The 27,706-nt window shown below is 45.7% G+C and overlaps 1 protein-coding gene across 2 annotated transcripts in view; it reads right to left on the bottom strand.

The window, feature by feature from the left end:
• ntrk3a (neurotrophic tyrosine kinase, receptor, type 3a) overlaps positions 1-27,706 on the bottom strand; it is a 120,138-nt gene that overhangs the window by 62,017 nt on the left and 30,415 nt on the right. For both annotated transcript variants that reach the window (XM_030366437.1, XM_030366436.1), the window contains exons 4-6: positions 13,967-14,035; positions 1,398-1,552; positions 732-874 (exon numbers count right to left, since the gene is read on the bottom strand). In XM_030366437.1, the coding sequence (XP_030222297.1) occupies positions 732-874; positions 1,398-1,552; positions 13,967-14,035 (367 nt within the window). The remainder of the gene's footprint in view (positions 1-731; positions 875-1,397; positions 1,553-13,966; positions 14,036-27,706) is intronic.

A 27,706-nucleotide genomic window follows, 5' to 3' on the forward strand; every position in this document is an offset into this window, starting at 1 on the left:
CACCCACGCGAACCGCGTCGCCTGCGTGTGTCTTGATATTGGTATTATTTGCGTTATTATTATTATTATTTGCCTCACTATTATTACTGACTACATCATCCACGCTGAACGGTTTTTGCATCTAAAGAACGTATCCCGCCCGCCCCGGAGGAAGATTGAAATTATGTTACTTCCAGGCACAGTTTTATTAGCATTCTGCTTGTCAAGCATGTGTTTTGTGGTTGGCAGATGATGCTCAGTCTATTAGATCATATCATACATGTGTTAATGGGGCCCGTCAGCTATGCATGACACATGGTTTGTGTCAGTGTATGTGTATACGTGTGTGTGTGTGTGTGTGTGTGTGTGTGTGTGTGTGTGTGTGTGTGTGTGTGTGTGTGTGTGTGTGTGTGTGTGTGTGTGTGTGTGTGTGTGTGTGTGTGTGTCCAAGCGTGCATGTGTGCGTGGGTGGATCCTATATCCTTCTGTCTGTAAAACTAACACTTACATACACATCGTGATGTAATAGTGTCCCTGTGTAGCTCAAGTGGAACAGCGTAGCATTAGCGCTGCCATGGTGAGGTGTTTTCCATTCCCGCTGGGGCAACCCGTGTTCAGTATGTATGCCCATACAATATTTACACGTTAAATATATCTTTATAATCAGAATCCTATTATTATTATTATGAACGTCGGAGGGTGAGTGTGTGTATGTATGTGCGTGTGAGTGTTTGTGTGTGTCTCGTGCCGACCTTGTGCACGTTAATGGAGCGCATCCCGGCCGGGTTCCAGTCCACCTCCGGTAGCGGGGAGCCGGTGCCGTTGCAGCTCACCGTCACCTGCGCCCCCTCCACCAACGTTAGATTGCTGTGACTCACGCTGATGTCTGGTACGTCTGTCCCAGCGAGGCCCAGAGAGGAAGAGAAACAGAGAAACAGAGAGAGAGAGAGAGAGAGAGAGAGAGAGAGAGAGAGAGAGAGATTGGTAAGTTGATAGTCGGAGAGAGAGAGAGAGAGAGAGAGAGAGAGAGAGAGAGAGGCGGAGAAGTAGATAGAGAGATAGCGAGAGAGGCAGAGAGAGAGAGAGAGAGAGAGAGAGAGAGAGAGAGAGAGAGAGAGAGAGAGAGAGAGAGGCAGAGAGTGAGAGAGGTGAGTTGATAGGCGGAGCGAGTGAGAGGGAGGGAGAGAAAGAGAGAAATTTGATTTCCTTCAAGATAAACATGTACTCATTTGTCATGTTAATGTGGCCCAGTGGTCTGCATTAATGAGAGGAGGAATAAAAGGCAACAGTGCACACTTTGCTGGCGTGTGTGTTTGGGTGTGTGTGTTTGTGGGTATGGGTGTGTGTGTGCACGTGTGCGTGTCCGTGCATGCATGTGAGTGCGCTTGTCGTTATGTGTTATTACTGTCCAGCCTCACCACAGCTACTGATGTTCATATCCAGGAGCGGTATCTTCCTGTAGCCCTCGTCGCAGTACAGAAGTTGGGAGCTTAGCCCCGCCTCTCCTCTCTGTTGCCATAGCTGCAGCCAACGAATCTTGCAGCCGCACTCAAACACCACATCCTCCAATTGGCTAAGAGGAGCGAGGAGCGAGGAGCGAGAGAGAGAGAGAGAGAGAGAGAGAGAGAGAGAGAGAGAGAGAGAGAGAGAGAGAGAGAGAGAGAGAGAGAGAGAGAGAGAGAGAGACATTATGAGTATAGGTCTATGTAAGCCCTGGCCATCACCTGTTGATTAGGGAATAAATGCAAAACACGAAAGACATATAGAGACAGAAACACATACACTTATTTAGATTAGTTATGGGAAGCAGTTGCAGAGAAAGATGCAGATTCGGTGAAAGAGGGTTGCACTAAAGTGAAAGATGATTTGGAGCGATTGGATGCCTTAATGATTCAGAGTTAGGACAGAAGCAAGACACAATTTACAACAACATGTGTCTACAGCATAGAGTGTCAATGGCATATCGCAACACACATACGTCCAGTCATGGCTGGGCATTAATTCCCAGTGTTCACACACAAAGACATAGAAACAAAGGCAGACACACACTCACACACAAGAAGAGACAAGACAAGACAAAGATTGCAAGCATTTATCACACTGTGCCTGCAGGTTAGATTAGAACTACTCCGTCTTTACTGTTTGTGTGTGTATGTGCACGTAAATGTTTTTGTGTGTTTGCGTGTGTGTCTGTGTTTGTGTGTGTGTGTGTGTGTGTGGGGGGGGGGGGGGGTTGTGTGTGTGTATATTTGCTGAGAGAAAAAGGCAAAAGTGATGAACACTGAGTGTTTGACACCCCCAGCCGCACACTTTCCCCTTCTTTCCCTCTGCAGCTCCTGCTCCCTCTCTCTCTCTCATACTCACACACACACACACACACACCCACCCACACCCACACCCACACCCGCACACACACACACGCACACACACAGGCGCGCGCTGTACACTGCTTGTTTCAAACGTTAAAATCAATAGGTGCATTATTACTGCCACAGTAACAGGTTTGATGAATAGAGCAAACAGGATTTGTCTAGAAGGAAAAAAAAATCACTTGACTAAGGACCCCTTGCACAGTCTCCATTACAGTATCCTGAAAAAGAGAGGGAAAATCATGGCTGCGGCAGCCCTGTTGTTATTCAGTGTCGCTTCGTACAGACCTCTGTGTTCCAACCAGAGCAGATTGTGTACGATGTCACCGCGGACCCCCTCTGCCTGTTTCATCAACAGACCCGAACCCAAGTGGGAATTAAGGGCTTCATCTATTTCCTTTTCCCTACCTCTACTGCTAACACCGAAAAAAAGCACCAACCCACGCCAGGTGCCAATGTAGCGAGCGTTTTGCATCCAACCCTCTGCATCACAGGGAGCGGCACTTTGGAGGAGGACACGAGGACGAGACGCAGGCGGCGCTGACATACAGTTGGCAGTTGGCAATCATTCTGCTGATGTCGCCATTCTCTCTCTCTCCCTCTCTTTCTCTCCCTCTCTTTCTCTCCCTCTCCCTCTCTCTCTCTCTCTCTCTCTCTTTCTCTCCCTCTCTCTCCCTCTCTCCCCCTCTCTCCCTCTCTCTCCCTCTCTCCCTCTCTCTCCCTCTCCCTCTCTCTCTAGAGAACTACTCGACCAGACCTGCCGCTCTCTCCACAGAGGACACTTGTCACACACACATTTTGATCTGATGCTTGTGCAGACACTACAGAATTCACACACACACACATGCATACACTTGTGCACATAGATGTATGCACATAGGCGCGCACACACGCACACACACATAGATGTGTGCAAACACGCACACCCATGCAAAGCATTTAGTCCCTAAACTAAATCCCATCCCACATTTCCTCCTATGGATCTGTTTTCTTTTAGGCGGGGACAATAAGGTGAGTGGGTGGTTTGAGGAGGTCCTTCTCCGTGATCCACGATGCACTTTAAACCTCCAGATCACAGTAAGGCGTGCATGAATCCAACCAAGCTCCCACCCAGACCTTGCGTCTCAGCTTTTATTTCTACGTGACGTGCTTCCGCAGCCAGACCCATTAATCCACTGGCCCAAAGGTCTGGCCACATTTGAAAATCGGTTACAGCACACAAAACGGAGACGCAGCGTAAACAAAAACGAAAAAGCATTAAAAAGAATGTGGGCGCAGAGACTTCTCTTCACGTTACTGAGGTTGTATTGTGCCGAAGGCCACAGTGAGATTCAACATCAAACCCCACTCAGAGATCAAACAATGCCTATGTGAGGATCCAACCAATGGAACTACAATAGAGTAGAATAGAGGCTGTGTAATTAAGACCATACAAAGCAATGGTGATTAACCAATAAAGAAAATAAATCGATGTTGTAACTCTCCTCCCACTTCCACCTTCAAAGTGGCCCACATCCATCGGTCCCCTAAACACCACCTAACCCCCCCAGCCCCCCTACTTCCCCCCCCCCCCCCCCCCCCCCCCCCCAATGGAGCTTATCTTCCCCACAACATGGCAAGCTTTAGTCCCATGAATACTTAATTAAGTCCCTAATCAAGCAGCGAGCGAAGAGTGTGCGGTATAAAATGTGTTTGACTTTGTAGCGCTAGATAACCCTCCCTCGCTCATTACCAGAGCGGAGATAGGCCTCCTGGATGCATTGTTAATACGGGGGCAGGGTCGCAGATGGTCGGATAAGAGATCCACACAGCACATGTGAGAGATAGCGGGCCCCGCAGAGAGTCTATGCAGGGCGTGAGGTGGGGTGAGGTGGGGTGCGGAGCATATACCTCGAGAAAGGAAAGCAGTGAGTCATCTACGGTAAACAATGGGAAATCGTATTTTTGGGGGTTTTTGCTCCCTACCTCGTTGGAGTGATTCACCAACGGCGTTCGTCAAATGAATGTTACAGCTACTGTAGTGTTGGGTGTTATTATCGTTTGTTTTGATGGACTCAAACTCCAAAAGACAAGAGCAAGGACAGCCGGAATGTTTGGTTCTTTGGGAAGCAAGGCTTGTTCACTATAATGTGCCGTGAAGAAAACCTCAGGAACAGTGTGTTCTCGCTCCTTGCCTGATTACTATCTAAATCATAATGCGAATCATAAACTATAGTTGGTGTCCCCGAGCTTGTCCCTGTTTGCCTCCTCTGTTTCAACCGATGGTTTCTGCAGATGCTGCTTCAACTATCAACAGGATTAAAAAAGATATATCTTATCGAAAAAAACGATCAATGGTCACTGATAGAATAGAAGAAGAGGAACCTATTTGTATATATTTACATATATGTTGCCGTATATCTATTTCGATAGATGAGATCTAACAAAAAAAAGAGAAATCAGAGCAATTCTATTTATGAGGGGGTTTATGAGGGGTTGACCTGACACACATCTGTTTACATATTGAAAAGAATATTCTGATGAACACGCATCATATCCCATTTATTATTTAACGACATGCCTTGATCTCTCTTTACATCTCGGCCTGTTTACAAGCCTCCTCAAAGAGGGATTAACACAGAGCAAGTCAGCTTCAGTCCAAATCTGCATCGTGTTTGTGCGTGTGTTTTCCATTCCATCTTGAACCCAGCCCATCACCATGGTATAGCTAAAGCCTTATTCACACTGTGGATCCATCAGGGACCTATAAGGAGGAAAGCAATAAGGGTAAAAACGTTGGCAGAATGATGGAGCCCCACTGCTGTTCTGTGTCATGTTTGGTTTGATTGGGCCAATGAAATGCTTGACACCTGTGTTTGTGGCCTCCCTTGTTGTCTAGACGTCTCCACAGTCTGGAGACAACCTTGATTGGACCATATCTCATACAAAAAAGAGCCGCAAGAATGTCTACAGCATAGAGTGAATCGATTTGTGACAGCTGGTGAATGAGTATCTTCTAGCCTTATCCAAAAGGATAAGGATACACGCTGTCATCACAGAGGAGTTTGTCAATGCTCACCCATGTCTGTGTGTGTGCTTATGTGTGTGTGTGTGTGTGTGTGTGTGTGTGTGTGTGTGTGTGTGTGTGTGTGTGTGTGTGTGTGTGTGTGTGTGTGTGTGTGGTTGTGTGTGTGTGTGTGTGTGTGTGTGGTTGTGTGTGTGTGTGTGTGTGTGTGTGTGTGTGTGTGTGTGTGTGTGTGTGTGTGTGTGTGTGTGTGTGTGTGTATGGTGTGTCTTTATAGTACTACAATTAATGACAAAATAAAATATCTATTAAGAATTTTACCTAATCATGTTAATGTGTGTTTTTGTATGTGTGTATGCCACACAAATGGGCATGCGGGCATGTGTGTGCATGAGTGTGTGTTTGTGTGTGTGTACACTAATGTGTGCGTGTTTGAATGCATAGGTGTCTGCGTGTGTGGCAGTGCAGTATTTCTTCAGAGGGCAGGCAACTACCTGTTCCGAAGATACTTTGTTGTGTCACTACTGACAAGACGGTGCACTTTGAATCTCTGCATGACACTGTTTGCTCTATCTAATGGTGCACAGATAGCCATTCAGAACACGCTCACTCCCCTCTGTGCATGTACAGAAATATTCCTGGGCAGGATAGCGGCAGAGAGAGAGAGAGGGAGAGACAAAGAGAGACAGAGACATAGACAGAGAAAGAGACAGAGACAGGGAGAGAAAAGCAGACAGACAGAGAGAGAGAGAGAGAGAGAGAGAGAGAGAGAGAGAGAGAGAGAGAGAGAGAGAGAGAGAGAGAGAGAAGACCTCATGCTGCAGCGCTGGTCGGTCCAGGGCGCCTCTGACCATATCATCTGGTTTGAATGCGGAAGTAAAGCACATCCATTACGGAAGGTCAAGGCCAGAGCAGCAGGCGCTACATCAGCTGAATGGAACAGAACAGCCAGGTGTCCGCACAAAGAGCATCCAGAGAGACGCATTCCTGGCATTGGGTGGAGAGGTTCGGGTGGGGTGGGCCGGGTTGCTACGAGCAAATCAAAGGTGACGCGAGAGTGATCCCGTTCCATCACCTTTCATTTGCCCGGAAACACCCAATTTGGGCGAGACCCATCTTCTGGAGACACAGGGCATTGCCCAGAGGTCACCGCAAGGCTGTTTTAGGTCGTTGACAGCCGATTGGATGTTGGAGGAAAGACTGGTTGTGTGCCATCAGGGGGGACTTTCGGGTGTCGCTCGTGCTTGGAGGCTATTTATTCTTGTTGATGCAAGTACTACTAAGGTTGATTCTGCTTTTTGATGTGTGCTTTCTTGCGACTGATTATTTACCCTGTTCACGGCGGCGATGCCTCTGTCCGTATTAATGGAGCGATTTGTTGTGTGACTTCACTCAACCTCTCCTGTGGTCGCTCTGTTTATTTATATCTTCCATCAAACAAGGAGTGAACTGAAGCTAAAATGGCTGTGAGGTGACGGAGGTGTACGTGATTCAAGCAGGGAGACCGCAGAATCCAAACCATATTTGATATATACTAAATGTATTCAACTATATCGGGACGTATGTTTATACATACATACCTGCGTGTACATTTATGTACATTGAACACATTTATTCTAAATTGCAATAAATAAAAGCCTGAGGTGAAACAAAGAACAGAATAGCAACGCGTGACAGTCCAGGTAGAATCCTCGGTTTTTGTACGGTCTTATTCTTTCAGGGCACGTGTGGTTGCTGGCCAGCCCTGTTGATTGATTTTCTGTTGATCTCTGTCGAGAGGGGGGTAAAAAAAGGGAAAAAGCGGTTCTGTTATCAATAAGCTCCGCTTTCACATCACACTGCATCCAGGCTCCCCGACAGCTGGAAGAGGTTAGGGATAGAACCCACAGCTAGTAACCAACAGCTAATCAATAAACACACACTAACGCACACGCGTACACACCCGCCCACACACATACGCATGCACATACACAGGCATGCACACGCACACACATGCCCACACAAACACACACAATGGTGCAACGAGATGACAGCTTTGCTTGGATGAGACTGCTGGGGCTTCAGCTGCCTCTTTGCAGAATTTTGGCCAATTATTGTTAATTAATGCGACATCAAATTGCAGTGAATGCTACAACAGTCATGCTAAAAGTACCGCAGACCACAGAGCACCGCTCGCGTGTCCAGCGGAGCACCCATCGTTTCAATCGGTTGGAAGATTCATTAACAAAAATGTAGCCGAACCACCCAATCCGACAATGCTCGGATGACAAATGCCAAACCAGAGCAACATCTAGGTTGAATGAATAATAAATAATACATATTAAATAATAAATAGACAAAACTATCATGACTGAACTAAGACGGTGCTCCCGCTGCTTCTACAACTAACACACACACCATGAGACAGTCGACTGAAGCAAGCCAGATTGACTGGGAGAATAACATTGTAATTATCAGAAAGCCTGTCCTGGCTCTTTCCTGCACTTCCAGTTATTATAATCCTCCATAGAGTCTCACCCCCGTCCCCCTCTCCCCCCCCCCCCCCCCCCCCTCCCCCCTTCCCCAATGCTCCTCCTCCACCTCCTCTCCCTATTCTTTGGCGCAGGCTGCCGCGGGCCTGGGAGGATCTACTAGGAGACTGCTTGGGTCTCCTAACGAGAGCAGAAGAGCGGGTCACTGCTGGCCACAAGGAGACCTTCTCTCTGTGTCCTCCCCCGGTCACCTGATGTTGCTGTGCAAACAACCGCTACACTAGAATGGCTATGTAACCATGTGAATAAAGGCGTTCCTAGGCCTGTTTCTCATTGTCTATGATTCAGGTTTACTACCGGGGAGTTGACTTTACCGCGCAGAGGGCAGGGCACTGCTGATATCGTCCGTATCTGCTGAGGATTCCGTTATGCTCTATTTTAGCTGCACCCCTCGTGGGCGTTTTGTTGCGGTCAAAAAGTTTGCCTTTGTGTTTTTCTTTTTTTCAATTGAAAAGGAGATGCAAGGGAATATCTTTGGACCAAATCCCCAAACTCACCTCTCTCATCGACGTTTCTGATTAAGGATTTTAATTAATACTTTTGAATCTCAAATTGTGATCTGTTACTCACACACTGACATTTCCCCACTTTGAGATTTATTGGAAATATGCTGCCCTTTTCACAGCTAAATAAGTTTCAAAAGGCCATGAAATGTTAAAGCGAGAACGAGGCCGGCCTGCAGGTTTGGGTAACAACAGGTCAGTAGCTGCTCGTAGAACGTTTGTTTGACAAAAAATTGCCCCTTAATCAACCTCTGTGTACGCAAACTTCTGTATGTTCTGGTATAGCTTTTTTTGTTATTTTATAGTGTAAGACAATCCAATGTATGTGCTGATGACTAAAACAAATGGTGAAATCTAGCTTTTAAAAAGGCTTTTGTTGATTATAGACTGCTTGTAAATGTGTAACCGATCCTCACTAACTATCCGAAGACTATGTATAGTTGAACTATTTATTGAAAAGCTCTTGCTATTGAAAAATTCCACTTTTATCTGAAATGGTTTGGCTATGAATGCTGAAAAAATCCAACAGAGAAATGTATCTCAAAACGGTCATCAATAGTTATGAAAAGCTTATTTCCTAACAGCATGGCAACAATGTAGAGCGTTGATAATGGTTATTGATTGATTCAAGTTTGCACTCGGATAATCTGAAATTAGGTTAATAAACATTTTGTCAAGATGATTATTCTAATGGTAAATAAGTTTCACTTGAATGTGCTCAATTCCAGTGAAATATCTAAATTTAATTAATACATTTGTATTAAATAAAAAAGGTATGCATTTACTCCGTCCATCAACTTGAGTGTGTTTATGTCGTGTAACATGCTTCAGGTATGTGATGCAGACCATAAAACACATTACCTAAACGTTTTTTATATAAGCTTCTGTGTCCTACTTTTGATAGAAAAAACCCAAACAATAAAGGTTTTTCATCTTCAGTCAGTCCAATTCCCCTGTCACCGGCCTGCTCAGTGTTGACAACACTACAATGTTCCTGGAATGCCGCACCGGCTCCCTGCCCCCCCACAAAACATCCATTTCAGAAGCCATACGGGCTGCTGTACTGTCCGCTCGGGTGTGTGTGCACTGCGAAAAGCTCCATCCTTCACAACGATGCCGGCCCCAGTCACTGTTACCAAAACGCCAATATCTCTCCCCGTATGCGGGCATTAAAACCCTGAATGATTCCTAGGAGAATAAATGCATTGAGACAGACTGTTACAGTGAAGGGTTGGTGTGTGTGTGTGTGTGTGTGTGTGTGTGTGTGTGTGTGTGTGTGTGTGTGTGTGTGTGTGTGTGTGTGTGTGTGTGTGTGTGTGTGTGTGTGTGTGTGTGTGTGTGCTCTCTCCCTGGCGTGCCTTTTACCCCTGAACTTCTAGCAGGCGGTGGATGTGACACTTTGTTATGATGGATGCCTTTAAACCCAGACAACTCATTGTAAATAGCTGCTTTATAATATCAGTGAAGCAGCCGCCCTGCCCAAAGAAGAGCCCATGGGCAATGTGTTGTGCTTGGGAGCGTCTTTTAACATGAATCACACTTTGGTACACATGCAATATTTGTTGTCATCAGGCGATATTCAATCGATTATTTATACCCATCATTTATTCACATTACATGAATGTTGATGAAATGGAATTACCTTGCAAATATTTCCAACAGCGGCAACATTTTGTTGAGTGATGATGACATTCGTGCAAGCGTCAAAGCCAACCCCATTTTTTTTTCGAAAGCAGTGCCACCAAGCAAAGGGATTTCTTAAGCACAACATGCAGTTTGAGTCTGTATCAAAGAAACGCCAATGTTGGTTCTCCAGAGCCTCCTAATCTGGGCAAATGATGTCCAAGTTAGCCCTCATCTCGAGCTTAAATCACTTCAGAGTGCGCCATGATTGGCCCTCGACGCCATCTCCACACATGATTAGCCCCGGGCACATTCCAAAGGGAAGCGTCATTCATCTAAATTCATTGCCTCAAAGTTGAAAAGTTGATCAAATTGCCGTAGGTCAGGCAGAGAACGGTGGTAAGAAAGAGGCAGAGAAAAGTTGAGAATGATTGTGGTCAGGACAAGCATGATAATTGCATGATCGCGGCAGTGCCCCTGACAACACAAAATAGGCAGTAGGAGAAGCTACTTCATGCAATTCAATTGTGTGTGTGTGTGTGTGTGTGTGTGTGTGTGTGTGTGTGTGTGTGTGTGTGTGTGTGTGTGTGTGTGTGTGTGTGTGTGTCTGTGTGTGTGTGTGTGTGTGTGTGTGTGTGTGTGTGTGTGTGTGTGTGTGTGTGTGTGTGTGTGTGTGCTTCTGGGTGTTTGTGAGAACAGATAAGCTATTTGCCGTTTCTGAATCAATTTCTGACATTGTTTTGTGCAAATTGTACACATATTGCTATCCCACTTTAGAAACACAGACTGTGCTATGCACAGTTACATAAAATGCAAAATCAGAAGAAAAAAATATGTAATAATGTACAAGCCCTTACCCCAACATTAAACAATAAGCAAGAACAAAGTTATATTTAGCATATCATATCTTCTTAGGATGTTTATCTGTCTAATTGTCTGTCTCTCTGTGTGTGTGTGTCTATCTGTCTGTCTGGGATGAAAGGATGAGGAGAAGAACAAGAGCAAGGTACAGAAGGAGATGAAGGAGGGAGAGGGTATCTAATGACATGCAAGGGAGGAAGAGAAGGAGGGATGAAAGGACATGAGAGCAGATTGGTGAAGGCAAGCAGGCAAAGCCAGGGAGGAATAAATGGAGAGGATGGAGTGATAATAAAAGAGTGAGAGAGCGAGAGAGCGAGAGAGAGAGAGAAACAGATCGCTGAGGAGGTTACAGTGTGTTTCACAGGTAGAGAACAAGTAAGACACAGGCTTAGCGATAGAGAGACAGAAGCAAAACACAGCATTACAAGTATTACAGGTAAGGATTTGAGGAAAGAGAGAGAAATGGAGAGAGAGAGAGAGAGAGAGAGAGAGAGAGAGAGAGAGAGAGAGAGAGAGAGAGAGAGAGAGAGAGGAGAAGGGGGTTAGTAGGTGCATACATAAAGACATTGAGGAATAAAAAATAAGTGAGACATAAAAGCAGGGAAAAGATTGTTGATTCTGTGAAAAGGGGACGTTCATGGATTAATGCGAAAGGTGAAAAAAGTGTTCTGTACTCAAGAGCGCTGTATCGCACAAATGCTTCAATAGCAACATCTTCCTTAAGCAATGCAACATGTGCCCTCTATGTGTGTGTGTGTGTGTTTGCGAGTGTCTGTGTGTGCAAAGTGCGAGCATAGTGAGCTATTGATTTCAAAATCTCAACCCATTAGACTGCATTTTGCTCTTTAATTTAAATTTCCCATTCAGCTCTTTGGAAACTAAAGTATATGGTAAAGTAAAGTAAATGTACTTGAAAGTTTATTTTAGACATCTAGGAGTACAAAAGCTCAGTGTTAAATCAACCTACCCATTTGAAGGTATATAATATCCTGTGTCTTTGAACCAATGTGTTTAATCTCTCAGCACACTTAGCGGTTCATTAAAAACAAGGATTTAAAAAATATTGCATAAATGATAAGCAGTAATTACAAAAGTTTGATATAAAGCTGTTACCGACATTTCCATGTGGCCCCTTGAATTTCAAAAGTAGAGGATGTTGATATTATTACAATTATTTGAAACATTAATGAAATGCTATATGGTGTGTGTCCCGTGCATAAAGAAGAATACTGAATAAAATATGACAATCAAATTATAATGTGTGATTTATTCCGCTGTTTATCTGCATGCGTGCATGTGTGTGTGTGCGTTTATGCGTGCGTACCAGGTAGTTAAGGGTTTTAAAAAATAAAGGATGAGTCACAGATGTGTGACCAATTCGATGTTTAAATTCTAAACAACCCTGATAAACCTCATAACCTGCACAAGGGAATAAAAACATATGCCATCCATGCTCTGTGTGTCCCGTATAGAAAGATGAATGCCGAATAAAATATGACAATCAAAATATAATATGTGTGTGCTCTTCAGTTTGTGTGGGTTCATGCGTGCATGTGTGTGTGTGAGAGTTAATGTGTGTGTGCCTGGTAGTTAAGGGTTTAAAAAATAAAGGATGCGTCACAGATGAGTGACCATTTCTATGTAAACAACTTTGATCCCACGTAACCTGCACAAGGGAATAAAAACATATGCCATCCATGCTCTTTGTGTTGCACACCATTAGGCCCCCGAACACAGCCTTGAAGCTTATAAGCAGAGAGTTTCTGGATCCTATGAAATATTAACTGAGCCTAATGTAAAGCTATTAGCCAATGTCCCGCAGCCCTGGGCACTCATTTGTCAGATATTTGTGTCATCTGAGTATTGCTGTAGCATAGAGGGACAACTCTTACAGTTGCGATTTCCTAAAACCAGCAAAATTGTTACACAACTTATGCAATTCTCTTTGTAGTTTATTCAGCCGGTTTTTCGGGTATAATGCAGAAAAAACACAAACGTCCTACTTTGTGTTTTACTGGTCTTCACAAGGCAGCCATGGGTTATTTTACTGTTACCCCTAGTACAGTCTGGACTCTCTCTCTCTCTCTCTCTCTCTCTCTCTCTCTCTCTCTCTCTCTCTCTCTCTCTCTCTCTCTCTCTCTCTCTCTCTCTCTCTCTCTCTCTCTCTCTCTCTCTCTCTCTCTCTCTCTCTCTCTCTCTCTCTCTCTCTCTCTCTCTCTCTCTCTCTCTCTCTCTCTCTCTGCCACCCCAGGCTGCAGGGACGTGCTAAGGCGATGTGCCCTAGATTTTCCACCCCTGGTGTTGCGGTGGTATACACTTTGGTTCCACTCATATTATGTTTAATTTAAAAGGAAACTGTTTTTTTTTACCTTATACAAAAGAAACGATCTACAATCATTCTCTGAATCTTTTGAATTTCCGCTTTAAGGGTAAATAAATAAAACATAAAAATCATCTATTTACAAAATTAACTAGAATTACTGCGTGCGCAAATCCTCCTTCAATAAGTGAACACAACCTGAGACCCAGAAATGCATGCAGCTATGCGCACACACACACACACACACACACACACACACACACACACACACACACAGGGTTGCACTACTATCTGGAGACAAGGTCGTGTTTGTTCCGTTCCTCTGTCAGCTGGCTGTTGAGGCCCACATTGCACTGCCATCATCATTATCATTATGATTATCATCTTACAAAATAACCCTCATTATGGCTAAACCAGGCCATTCATGCTCTTGCTGGAGCACCACAGCGGGGCCCTAATGAACAAAACTGGGCCCCAAAACGGTAGAGCTGAATCTTCACAACATATCGGTTAAGCAATGCTTATGTTAAGGGAAAAGAGGGACCTGGGCAGGTATGTTGCTGAGCGTGCACAATCATTTGTATGTGTGCATGCGCGCGCGCGTGCGTGCGTGCGCGCGCGTGCGTGCGTGCGTGCGTGCGTGCGTGCGCGTGTGCGCGTGTGCGCGCGTGTGCGTGTATGCGTGTGTGTGTGTGTGTGTGTGTGTGTGTGTGTGTGTGTGTGTATGTGTGTGTGTGTGTGTGTGTGTGTGTGCGTGTGTGTGGGGTTGGACTCACAGTTCAATAAGCTGCAGGTGCTGAAAGAGCGGCCAGGACAAGGTGGTCAAGGGGTTCTTGGAAAGGTTTCTGGAAGAGAGAAGAGGGAGAGAAGACCATGACATGCCAATAGCAGTTGTGTTACATACAATGATGTCATCCATTGCAAAACCCACCAAAATGTATTTTTTTGAGGTGGGATTAAACCCAACCCGGGGTGGTTTAGGAGTTACCAGAGGAGTGTCTGTTTGCGTGTCTGTTTTGCGTGTCATGATTGTCAGTGACAAAAATAAAGTCTGTAATTCGTTCGCATTTTAAGGACCGTTTCTCCCCACGGATAGAAAGACCTCGGCTTTTGTGTTTTGGCATCGGCGTTCAGAGTAACCAGTCGAAGATTAATCCCATCGTATTAAGTGTCGGCACAACAACAACATTTTGTGCTCGACTGGGGGATCCGAGCGCGGAGCTGGGGGATACGTGGACCGTAGGAAACCGTAGTAAAGTGAAAACAAAGTCCACAGCTTTTGGAAGGTGGTGGGATAGGGGGGGGGGGGTTGCTCGTAGTTCAACCGACAGTAGAGCTACATCCCTGCCCTGATTTAAACGAGACGCTGATCCCCCAGGTACTCCCCTGATCATAGGATCTGCTTTGGCAGCGTGGAATATGTCGGGTAATGGAGGGCAGGGCTTTTACTTTGAAACAACAGACGTGTGGCAGATGTACACGATCATCGACGACCTCCGCGCTCAATTCAAATCATTGGCTCTCCCTGGGTGGAAGAGTCCTCCTGCGGCGAGAGCTTGTGATATATATAATGTCACTGAATTCACAGTTATCAAATTATCTCCTCCGGAAGAGTTATAGAAACGCACACACACAAACACACACACACACAAACAGATATTCACACATACCCACACACAAACACACACACATTCAGACATACACACACACACAGACAGATATTCACACACACACACGCAAACACACACACACACACACCCATGCATATGCATACACACACACATGCGCTGGATTTTGCATTAACATTTAAATGAACAGACACACGCGCAAACTCGCGCACGCATACAAATTACACGGTGCTGCGTTGGCTCTGCAGATATTGTTCCTTCTCGGTTTAATCCTCTTATTATTAAGTGAGATAATGTGAGCAGCAACCCTCAAAGCTTAACCCCCAACCTGGCCCTCATTAGGGCATTACGTTTAAGAGCGGAGCTAAACATGGACGCCGAGGATTCATTGTTCTGCACTACACCCCCCCTGTATGGAGGGGCAAAGGGGGAGACGTTGCCAGGCGGGGGGGGGATAGCTGGTTTTACTTGAAAAATGTGAATTAAAAAAAATTGAAAGATGGACTTTTTTTTGTTTTCTTACGTTTTGCGTTACAATGTATGTTTTCTAAAACTGCCTCAACCCCTCCTGAAATAAATCCCTGGCCACAACTCTTATGTAGGCAGAACAGCCTGTGAAAAATGTTGTGCCGTGTCAAAGGGCCGACATCTCCCCTCGCTCCGGTCGAGTCACCTCCGTGTACAGCAAGAGACTCTCAACATGCGGCTGGACTGAACCGGATCACTGCACTGACTGTGATCCAATGGGAACCTTCCTCTGCCATGCTACTTTACTTGTCATTTTAAGAGGACTGCGGAAAAACAGAAGCACACTCTCACACACACACCCACACCCACACATAGAAGCCCATACTCAATGTCATTATAAGCGCTGAACACATTATATGAGGCATGACATGAGCTATTATGGAATGCGTCCGATAGTAGTTGCAACAATAGGGTGTGTGAGTGTGCACGTATGTGTGTGAAAAGAGAGGGAAAGAGACACAGCGATGGAAAGAGCTGTTAGGATTTTTTTTTATTACATTACCACATCCCATTTTATAAGATTCAGGCGAACAGACTAGTGAATTTATACGTCGTTGACCTACTTCACAGATGGGAAATCATTAAGCACACACAAACACACAAATCCATAAACACACACACACACACACAGACACAATGACCTTATCAATGTCCCACCTCGATACTGTTCCTTGGCTCTAATACCCCATTACACACAGACAGGCAGACAGACAGACAGACAGACAGACAGACGCATGGCACACATGTACAACACTCTCACAGAGACACACACACAGGTAAACACACAGGCATACACACTCTCTGTCTCTCCCTCTCTGTCCTTCTCTCTCCCTCTCTCCCTCTCTCCTTCTCCCTCTCTCTCTCTCTCTCTCTCTCTCTCTCTCTCTCTCTCTCTCTCTCTCTCTCTCTCTCTCTCTCTCTCTCTCTCTCTCTCTCTCTCTCTCTCTCTCTCTTTCCACAGTGACAAGCAGTGAGAGATGTCTCCATCGCAGAGTAACAGAGTGGTGGTACAGGGAAGGGCAGAGGGACAGGGAGGCAAATCGACAGATGGCAAAGACTGAGAGCAGGTGAGTACAGCAGAGGGCTTTTGAATTGAAAAATCCCTCTCCTTATTAAATAGTATGCACGGATAGGACTGACTCTGGGTCCAGACGGTGGCTTTGTTCAGCTCATAGACTTCGAAAGCAAACGGAGGGACATGGAAGACCCAAAAGGGGCAGCCAACCGGATCTCAGATCGGGACCACAGAGTGTTGTTTCTCGCAACAAACATAACTCTCTTAGCAACTTTGTTGACCTATCCACGATTTATGATTTATATATATCAACGTTATACATGCGAGGCGATACGTACACAGTGGCACACACACAACACTACATTTGCAAGAGTTTGGCTGTGTGCGCTTTTGGGTATTTTTGTGTGTGCAGGCGTGTCTTCCACAGTGAGTGAGAGAGGAGAGAGAAAGAGAGAGAGGAAAAAGAGAGACCCATAGAGAGAGAAAAAAGAGAGAACTGGAGAGAGAGAAAAAGGAGAGAGGGCAAACAAACAGTGAGAGAGAAGGAGAGAGAGAGGTAAAGTGAGAGAGCGAGAGAGATTAACGAGGCAAATGCGAGTCATATTCTATGCACAAGCTCAGGACATGCTGTGCAACCACACATAACTTTACTAGGTCCAAGAATAAAATCCGTCTGGGATGCACATTATGTTGAACTGACAGGTCGTAAAAAGTGAAGAACACCTGTCATGACAGGAAGACAGATAGAGATAGAGGAAGAGAGATAGAGATGGATGGAGTGATACGGAGTAAGACAGGCCGAGAGCCTGAAATGTTTCTGACTTGGATTAGCCGATGGCCTCTCTTGCTCTTTTCAAGGGAACACTTTCGGAGGCTGTGACACCAATTGTTTTTTATGGGAGGAAAGAAAGGAAGAGAGGGAAGGAGAGATAGACATAAGTGGAAAAACAGAAATTGGGAAGAAAAGGGTGAAAGGAGAAGAGGGTTGGAGCTTTCTGCGTCTGCAGGAAGGATGTCCATTCTCTTTTTCGGTTGTGTTCGCTCGTGAGGAGAGCATGAGAATCCCATTACTAAAGAAATGTAACATTCTCATGTATTGCCTTGATATTGGACATCCTGTCTGTGAAAACGCAGACGACGAACTAACGCAGTGGAGTAGTGAATTTAGCTCTAAAAGGAATATTTGTGTCTGCAAATTACGTTGTTAAGGCTAGCTAGGTACTATACCTATTTTTATAATGGCATAGGCCTTCAAGAAAGCCAGGGAATGAGTATGGGGGCTGAAATTGGGCTTCATCACTGCAGTGCTACAAATAGCTTCATCGTTGATATGAAAATCAATGTTTGCACGTCAAATACCGCAGCATGTGTGTGTGTGTGTGTGTGTGTGTGTGTGTGCGTGCGTGCGTGCGTGCGTGCGTGCGTGCGTGCGTGCGTGCGTGCGTGCGTGCGTGTTTGTCTGTGCCCTGCATGTGTCTGTGTGTAGTGTCTTTGTGTAATGTCTGTGTGTAATTGCAGCTGTGTGCGTAGGTGGCGGGGGGGGTCTATGCCGCCACCTTTGTGAATCTATCCCTCTGTATCTTATGCTATTTACAGCCCCCATGTGTTAACCTTTGATCATTTGAAGTCGTAATTCCGACCCCAGTGCCTCACGCTGTCCAGCGCCTCGCTCTGCAACACGTCCCTGATGCTTCACGGCACAGCAGCCTGCAATCCGTGTGAGACGCAGCCCTCTCACATAACTTACTTTATTTATTATTTAACGCATGCAACCTCTCTGACACAATGAGAACGTTGACAGAGTTGGTGTGCGTGGGGTTTGGGCAGGCGTAGGGCTAAAAGACACCAAAATGTAATCTGTGGACATTGAGAATGGAAACCATTACTCAAGTTATGCCTAACCTTTTCAGCAAAACTCACTCGCCATTGCAATATCCGGACGATTTACAGAGACGCTTCACGGAAGCATTTATCAACGCATGACTGACCAAAATATTATACACAACAATAAGGAAGCCCCTTTTAGAATCACATCAAAAGGTGAAAGCCGTGTCATTGCAGACACTATTAAACACCTGTTGGAGAGATGGTTGCGCAGAACAGATGATAGGCAACGGGCTCCAGCTTCCTTTCAGAGTGAGAGTTCTGTACGCATGAGGTTGGGGATATATGTTGTATGAGGCTTCCAAACTGGGACAGCACCATGCTGTTTCACACACACACACACACACACACACACACACACACACACACACACACACACACACACACACACACACACACACACACACAAACGAGCGTCACACGCTAAGGTGCTATTTTAGTATGAGCATGTGCTCAGCTCTACAGATGTAGCAACGTGCTCAGCCTGTGAGCGTGAGTGTGAAAGCGAGGAAGAACGTTGAGGGAATACTTCCTCCACTTGATGCTACAAAAAAACGCATTCTCTTTTTGTTTCAGTCTCTCTCACTGTCTCTTTCCCTCTCTCTACCTCATTCCGGTGATCCATCCTTCTCAGTATGCAAAATGCATTTTCAGCAGAAAGGTCAGAGCGGCTACAACGCAGTTGAAAGTATGATTTCATATTTAAGATACCGAACACGTGCAGACTATTTTGTGTGTCTGTGAGTGTGTGTGTGTGTGTGTGTGTGTGTGTGTGTGTGTAAGTCAGGCCGTGTCTCTGTGTGTTGCTGTATATCCATTTTGCATCTGGTCATACATGTGGGCCATATTTCTGTGTATGAATGGTAGCTGTTTGTGAGTGGGTATTTTGTGTACACATCTGTGTGACTGAAAAACACAATTGACCACTAAGAGGTCAACCGCATTGTGTGTCGCCAGTTTTCCTTCGGAGCGCCTCAGAGAGCTATCCACTCAAGTTGCTCAAGGGCACCACTTCCGATCAAAGCTGCCATTCGGAAGAAATAAAGCAGCTTTCCAATAAAAAAAAAAAAAACTAGAAGGAACCACAAGGAGACAGATTTGGTCATCAGATGTCTCGCAGCAACAACAACAGTCCCTCCTCTGGTTATGATCTGACAATGCCGGGTCTGTGTGTAGTGAGCAGGCCATTGCCAAGCTCTCATGTGTCTTGATTTAATAACAGGTTAAATCTGGTACAGTCTGCTACTGCTGCTCTGGGCCTGTCAAAAGGCAGCAACAAACTTTCATTACTTTGACTCAGCACCATCGTTTGAATCAGCGGATCTGAAAGACATGAAAGTCCTTAAGTCATTAGTAACTTCCCCCCCCGCCACCCTATCTTCAAGTGGAGATCTTCAGCCGAGACGCTCTGAAGCTTGTCTCATCGCTATGGGTATGTATAGTCATTTGTTATGTTGTGGTGGGAATCTAGTACTTTCTGCCAACATTATCGACCAACATGAATCTCTATAGATTAGTCTTGCTGTAACTCGCCAATAAGAATGCTTTCACCATGTCAATATCAGTGGCAGAAGGACAGAATGTGTCAGAAATATGGAGACAGAATCCTTTTTTCAATCAATTCCACAAAAAATAAATATTGTGTCGGTAGATCTATCTTAGATGTTTGTGTAGATCTCGACCATCCTTCAATATCTAAAAGTCTGCTCGATGGAGAATGATCTCAAGGCCCAGTGCTGTGCGTTGGATGGCGCTTCTATAGTGAGTTCAAAAGGGGCTAGAAGATTCAGAGATTCCTTCTCACTGCTCATCTTTTGCCCGGTAAGTGAACTGCACTCTGTTCAAGCTCACTCATTAAAGTATATGTAACATTTCCGCATTTAAATATCTTGAAAAGACTAGACCATTTTACATATTTTGTTGTTTGCTCTGACATGAGCCCAAATGGTGTCGGCAATGATCAAACCCAGTGAAATCCATAGTTTTATTCAAAGTAACGGACTGTTTGATTTGGTGAGGTTGCGTGTCGATGGCGTCACATCCACTGTATCCGCTGACCTCCAGGGAAACATGTGAAAACAGTAGGTATTTTTACTCGTAGAGATCCGGAAGAGATCTCATATATTGATATGATGTTTCAATATCCATCTAGTTGGCTACGATGGGCCACCATGCCAAGTATCAAGCCAGTCACCAACCTGATGCAGTGTTAAATTGGGATGGCCGCCCAGGTACATTAACAACAGCTAAAGTATATTTGGCAACCCATAGTAGCATTTTACTTATTTTTATCTCCGTCTGGGAGAGTAACGCTATTCGCCATCGACAGTGTCTCCAATACATAAACTATACATTTACTGTTTAAATGGGGTAAAAATTTCCTTGAAACACTGCCCGCATAGTCCCTTCCAGCAAGCGGTAGCAGGGGTTTGTAAACACTCCACCGGGGCCTGTTCGTGGGCCTCTTGGGAGAACGGCGAGTCAAGCTGCACTAGGACTGTGGTGGGTAAAGCACTTCTTTTAATCCGCTGCTATGTTGGCAGAGGAATGGTTGGAAAGGTTTTAAGTGGAGTTACAGGAGGTCCCTGCTGTACAATGCTTAATGGATACCGCCGACCGGGCCCCTTTCCAATGAAATCAACATAGGATCTCTCTGTTGCTTCTGGGAATAAACCGCTAGATGCTGCGTTAATCTTGATCTGCCCTCAGCGTGGTCTAAATACGGCGTATTGTCGTATCCCTCAGTTGATCTTTGTGATCATAGCTCTTTTCCCCTCAATTTGCGAATTATCATATCCTTCACCCGCATTTGCATACCCGCGTCTCATTGCTCACAATGTGTGGCGGCCAATACGTGTGTATGTGTGTGTGCGTGTGGCCATTTAATTCACGCTCATCAAAGACACGGGTTGTGGAGGTTGGGTGCTAGAGGGAGAAGGTCTACCGGCCGCATGACCTCTCTGGACGTAGCGGCGCTAGGTGAAAGGTGGTCGGGGATGAAAGAGAGTGTCCTTTATACTACTATAGCCACAGATAAGATCGGCTGAGAGCCTGTTCATTGGGACCGTATTCTCCGTCTGATCAGCTTCACACCTATTTCTCACCACTATTGTGAGGCTGTTCCTGCCGTTGCTCTTGCTATTTACACTAACTAAGGTCAATGCTGACATCAAGCCGTTCCGCGGTAACGGATGCGAGGCTGGAGGGAGAAGACTCACCGGAGGCCGTCCGACAACAACAGAGCAGTGAAATACAACGGTGATTCATTGATATACACGGCATTGAGAAACCGAGCTATGCAGAGACTTTGGAAACGATTTTCGCTGGAGTCAGGGCAAGTGAAACTAAAGTATACTCTTTATCACTTGGCATAATGCGGATGATTTCTGATACTCTACGTCCATAACAAGCTATGACATCGGGGTGAGCTGCGAAACGTTTGCTTGTGTGCGTGTGTGTCATGTAGTTGTATGCATATTAAGGAAGGGATGAAGAAATGAAGAAAGAAGGCTGGCAGTCATTACACGCATTTAACGTGAATTGAATATGTCAGAATGAGTTTGGTGAGGAGTTGTTTGTCATCGGCTATGCGGTGTGTGTGCAGCCGTGCCTAGCGGCAGAACTGACAATGGGTGAGGTAAGATCTCGGTGTTTACGTAACCCCTTTTCTAAGTCACCAGCTCCACTTTTAAGAGTTCTGCTAACAAGATAAGCCGAAACATGACAGCGAATCGCAGCCGTTTATGCGAAAACAAGCTTGTTTGGGAGCACTTGGTTTTGATGTGTTTTTTTCGGTGGAGCAAAGGAATCCAAACCCGCAGCTTTTTGGTCGCACAACCAGTGTGTTACCTGTTTGGGTGGAGTTCAAGGTAATTGGAGGGGGGGGAAAAGGAAAGAAAAAACGATGCATAATGTTTGGGAATATAACCCCGGAGATCAGCATAATGCGACAATGATGGACGGGGGTTGGCGGTCAAGCTTATGATTCGCAGAGCCGAACGTGTGCACTCTATCTCCCCGTAATATGTTATCTGACACAAAGCCTGACCAGGCAGCACTACCTGTCTCTCCAGTCATTCGGGGATTCATACTAGGCTTATTTTTGTCCAAAAGGATATTTACAAAGGAGATACTTCTAGTGAGCTCAATAGCTCTTTGTATATTTATATATCAAAAATCTAATCAATTTCCCCGCGAGGCACCTTGCCGGACACCTGACGCTCATTATCGGGCCCCTTTTGTATCTTCTACGGTAGAATAAGTGTTTCTTTATCTCTTTCTTTCTTTCTGTCTTTTGTCTATCTGGTCGCGTGTGACAGTGCCTTTTAAAAGCGATCGCTCTACAGGGGGCTTCGTATCACTGCTTCTTAATCAATCCCTTAGAAAATCAGTCTCTCCCTGGCACCCCCTCCGTCTCTCACACACACACACACACACACACACACACACACACACACACACACACACACACACACACACACACACACACACACACACACACACACACACACACACACGCACACAGACACACATACAGACACATGTAAAATGTCACTGTGAGTGACAGAAGAAAGAAAAGAGCACCTTAATACAATTCATGACGGCTTTGTTTCAATACGGTTCTGCAAAGTTCCTCTTGATGCGCATTTATCCACAGACTATGAAAATGTAATCGGCTCAGCTCACTATGTATGAAACGAAACAAGCATATTAATAAATAAACAGGTTTGCGCCTGAACATACTAGTCATAACACATAGGTCTCAACATCCACGCAAGCATCGCTATAAATGTATCCACTTTGATTTGACACACACACACACACTCAATTCAATTAACGCACGCCAAACAAAAGATGATGGAGGCAAAAAAGCCATTTTACGTCCGTGACTGCCGCGATCCCAATTACGTTACACAAGGCACGATAGAGCAACACATCCAAGCACACACGCATCGATGCATCCAGACACACAATTAAGCACAAACACGTCGACGCATCAGCCCACGCATGGCTATTTGCATGGAGGGACAAACACAGGGCGTCGCAAAAAACAGAGCTATATTTAAAACCCCATGAACATATGCACACTTGATATGTAAAGTCACTCGCACAAAACACCTACTCCCCCCCTCCCCCATGCACACCCATACACACAAACACACACAAACACACACACCCACACACACACACACACACACAAGAACAAAGTGACTGTATCAATCCATTAGCTGCCTACCAAGGGTGATCAAGGACAGTAAACGTGTGTGTGTGCACGTGTGTGTGTGTGTGTGTGTGTGTGTGTGTGTGTGTGTGTGTGTGTGTGTGTGTGTGTGTGTGTGTGTGTGTGTGTGTGTGTGTGTGTGTTTGCGGTGAGTGTGTGTGGGTGTGTGCTTGTCTGCGTCTAGGGGAGAGTAAACACACGCAAAGACAAATTACACAGAACAAGCCCCTCACTCACTGTTGACCTGGTTAGAGGAAGATATAAAGAGATCTGGGGACAGCAAAATGGCACCGGTTCAATTCATTTCAGTAAATGGTTTCAAAGCTGTAAATTGTCTCACAAGGAGCTAAATACAGCCTTGAATAATTTTGTGGCACTGACTGCAATGCTTTTAATGTGTGTTGTTGGATATGCGTTGATATATGTTCTACACAACTTTCTTTTGCATCTCTTATATACGGTGACAAGGAGGCAACCGGGCAGCGTGAGGCGATCTGCTTGTCCCGATCGTTCCCCCCTCTCACGCAACTCGGACAGACATTCAACGGTCGCCCATTCTCCCCTCTTTCTTCCAAAACCAAACAGCGACTCGTTTTGCATGCGTCGTACAAAGCCCGCTCTCCACACACCCTTTCTAAACACAGAGGCAGGGGGAACACACACTCACCGGCCCACCCGCCCACCACCTCACACCCCCCCCCCCCCCAACCCTTCCGTTCCTGAGTGCCCATGACCTCAAATCAGGGCGAGAAGTCATCTCCCGGCACAACAACAAGCGAGAGGAAAGGGGAGATAACTCTGGAGTGGCTCCGTGACGAGCATACCAATGCGTCTCCTCCCCGGGCTCCGCGCACGGCCCGGACTTGAACCTAATTGAAATTGGAGGAGCGCTCTCAGAGAGTTGTCCTTGCGCCGGAGCCACCCACCTCATCCACCGGTGCTCAGCGAGACCAGCAAACCAAAGCAACGCGGGCGACTCTGCCTTAAACACACCCACCCCACACAAACACACGTGTACACACGCAACGGATGTGGAACCAGATGACGCCGGCCACGCACAATCAAGTGTAGTCACGCACACCAGTATGGCACAGACACACAAATACACCCGCTACACGCAGACACACACACACAAACACACACACACACACACGCACACACACACACACACTGACACCACTTTAAACACACACTAAAACATACTCATACAGATACGAACACAGACTCACGTTGACACACACACAATACCCGCTATGAACACACTCACACACACACACACACACACACACACACACAAACACACACACACACACACAAACACACACACACACACACACACACACACACACACACACAAACACACAGACACCGCTTTAAAAATACACTAACACATACGAACACAGATACGAACACACAGACTCACGTTGACACACACACAAACAAACACACACACACACACACACACACACACACACACACACACACACAAGCAAAAAGACAAGTTAGACGCACGACAATGGCCAAAAAGAACCAATGAGATGAAAGGAGGCTTCTGGTTCCGCTGCAGTGTGTCGGTGCGGGTCTCCTCTCTCTGAGGCCGCTTCTTCCTGACGCCTGTTCTGTTCACGTGGGGCGCCGCTGGTTTGTCAGCAGTTTGCATGAGAAACAGGACTGCTCTCCTGTTCTGCTATTCACTTTGTTCCCCCCCAGGTCTGCCCTGTTTGCCTTTGTGTGCACCAGTGTGTGTGTGTGCGTGTGTGTGTGTGTGTGTGTGTGTGTGTGTGTGTGTGTGTGTGTGTGTGTGTGTGTGTGTGTGTGTGTGTGTGTGTGTGTGTGTGTGTGTGTGTGTGTGTGTGTCTGTGTGTGTGTGTGTGTAAGCATGTGCGTGCAAGTGTGTTTGTGTGTGTGTTTGTATGTGTGTGCGTGCCAATGTTCTCCCAGGCTTAACTACTCCAAGAGGGAGGGTTCAGAAGCACCCGAATGGGGCAGTCAGAGAGGGGGGAAGAGAGGGAGGAAGAGTGGGAGGGAGGGGGAGAGAGAGAGAGTTAGAGAAAGGGAGAGAGAGAGAGAGAGAGAGAGAGAGAGAGAGAGAGAGAGAGAGAGAGAGAGAGAGAGAGAGAGAGAGAGAGAGAGAGAGAGAGAGAGGGAGAGAGTTAGAGAAAGAGAAAGAGAGAAAGAGAAAGAGAGAGAGAGAGAGAGAGAGAGAGAGAGAGAGAGAGAGAGAGAGAGAGAGAGAGAGAGAGTTAGAGAGAGAGAGAGAGAGAGAGAGAGAGAGAGAGAGAGAGAGAGAGAGAGAGCGAGAGCGAGAGCGAGAGAGAGAGAGAGAGAGAAAGAAAGGGAGCGAGGGATTTCTTTGTCAGGAGCTGGCACATTGAGAAACTGACAGCACTGCTCTATTCCTATATCCCCATTGTGTAAACCCACCCAGACACTGCCTCTTCACACTCGTCTGTTTGCGTGGGTGCAGCATCTCTGTGCATATTTATATGACTGGCTGTGTGTGTTGATGAAGCATACATGTGCATGTCCTATTTTTTCTAAGTATCTGTATGAATGTGCTTGCAGATACGGTTGGTATGCATGTACGTATGTGTGTATGCGTGTGTTTATGTGTGTGCGTTTGTGTGTGTGTATGCATTTGTGCGTGCGTTTTTATGTGTATATGTGAGTGTGTCCATGTGTGCATCTGTTTGCATGTGCATCCGTTTGTGTTTGTGTGTGTGTGTGTGTGTGTGTGTGTGTGTGTGTGTGTGTGTGTGTGTGTGTGTGTGTGTGTGTGTGTGTGTGTGTGTGTGTGGTGTGTGGTGTGCGCGCGTGTGTGTGTGTTGTGTGTTTGTCGGTGTGTACATGTTTGCATGACTCAGAGGCAGAGAGCGATGAAGACAGAGAAAGTGAGGGAGGGATGAAGGAGGGAGGGAGCGATAAGCTTTTATTAGGGTCCACTCGCGCATCGTCTCTCCCCTCTGACGCCAAGGCAGTAAGAGGGGGAAATAAAAAAAGAATACCTGCCCTAAAATGAGACGTTGCTGAGGCAGAATAATAAAAGAGGATACAATAAAAAGGGGCGGGGGGGGGGGGGGGGGGGGGGGGGGGGGGAGGGAGAGATATGAGAAAAGGGCGGGAACAGTAGGGAGAAACGCATCATCCATTACTAACCCCCTTTACTGTGAAACACCAAACGCCCTGGTAATCCCCCCCCAGTCTCCCAGCCTGACACCGTGTGTGCGTCGGTGTGTGCTCTACCTCCCTGAGCCCCAACTGCATCCCGGCAGCACAGCTCCTTCATCTTCCCTTTCATCTTCCCCCACTTTTATCTCTCTCGCTTCACCTGCTTTTCTTTAAGTATGAAAGGTAAAAAAAAACATGACGTCATTTAATTATTAATATTTTAAATGTTGTGTCTTTTTTTCCGGGGGCTCTTACGTTTTCTCAGATCTTTGTTGTTAAGTACAGCTGGTGAAGCCCACAAGAAAAAGGATGATTATTGTTCCGTTGTGAATAATTATTGAAGATATTAAAAGTCAATGTAGCTGCTTTGCCTTCACTCGGCATGTTGTTATTTGGAGTATATTTCTACTGCCCCCATAAGACAAGATTTGGATGTTGATTGTGTTGATCGTCTGATGATTTGAGAGCATAATATATCTTCCAATATGTTACTTTTTATGGATTTTATGGAAATCTTTTTCCAAAAATGTGCAATAATCGTCTTAATGATATTTTTCTAATAATTAATTCATTATCTGTTTATCCCATGCGGCTTCCCATAAATGTTTTAATGTTTACATGAACTTTCTTAAATATAAATTACATATTTAGTTATAAGACGGCCTGGAGTCTATTTTATAGGTTGGTTTGCTATTTCATCTAACAAAGCTAACATATTCGGAAGCTGTTATTAGAATTATAACTATGTTATCATTAGCTACACTCAGGCTATGCTTGAAGGTGGTAGATTTAATGATGGTGAAATAGTTGCATCTTGACCCTATGTCTCTCTCTCTCTCTCTCTCTCTCTCTCTCTCTCTCTCTCTCTCTCTCTCTCTCTCTCTCTCTCTCTCTCTCTCTCTCTCTCTCTCTCTCTCTCTCTCTGTATTTACCACTTCTAAACCAATTCAATGTTTTTTATTTCTTTGTGACGCAGGAACACCTACTCTTCTTCTATTTTCACCTTTCGGGTCCGTCTTTCTCTCTCTCTCTCTCTCTCTCTCTCTGTGTCTGTCTGTCTCTCTCGCTCTGT

Source organism: Gadus morhua, chromosome 9, assembly GCF_902167405.1.
Source record: "Gadus morhua chromosome 9, gadMor3.0, whole genome shotgun sequence".
Lineage (NCBI taxonomy): Eukaryota > Metazoa > Chordata > Actinopteri > Gadiformes > Gadidae > Gadus > Gadus morhua.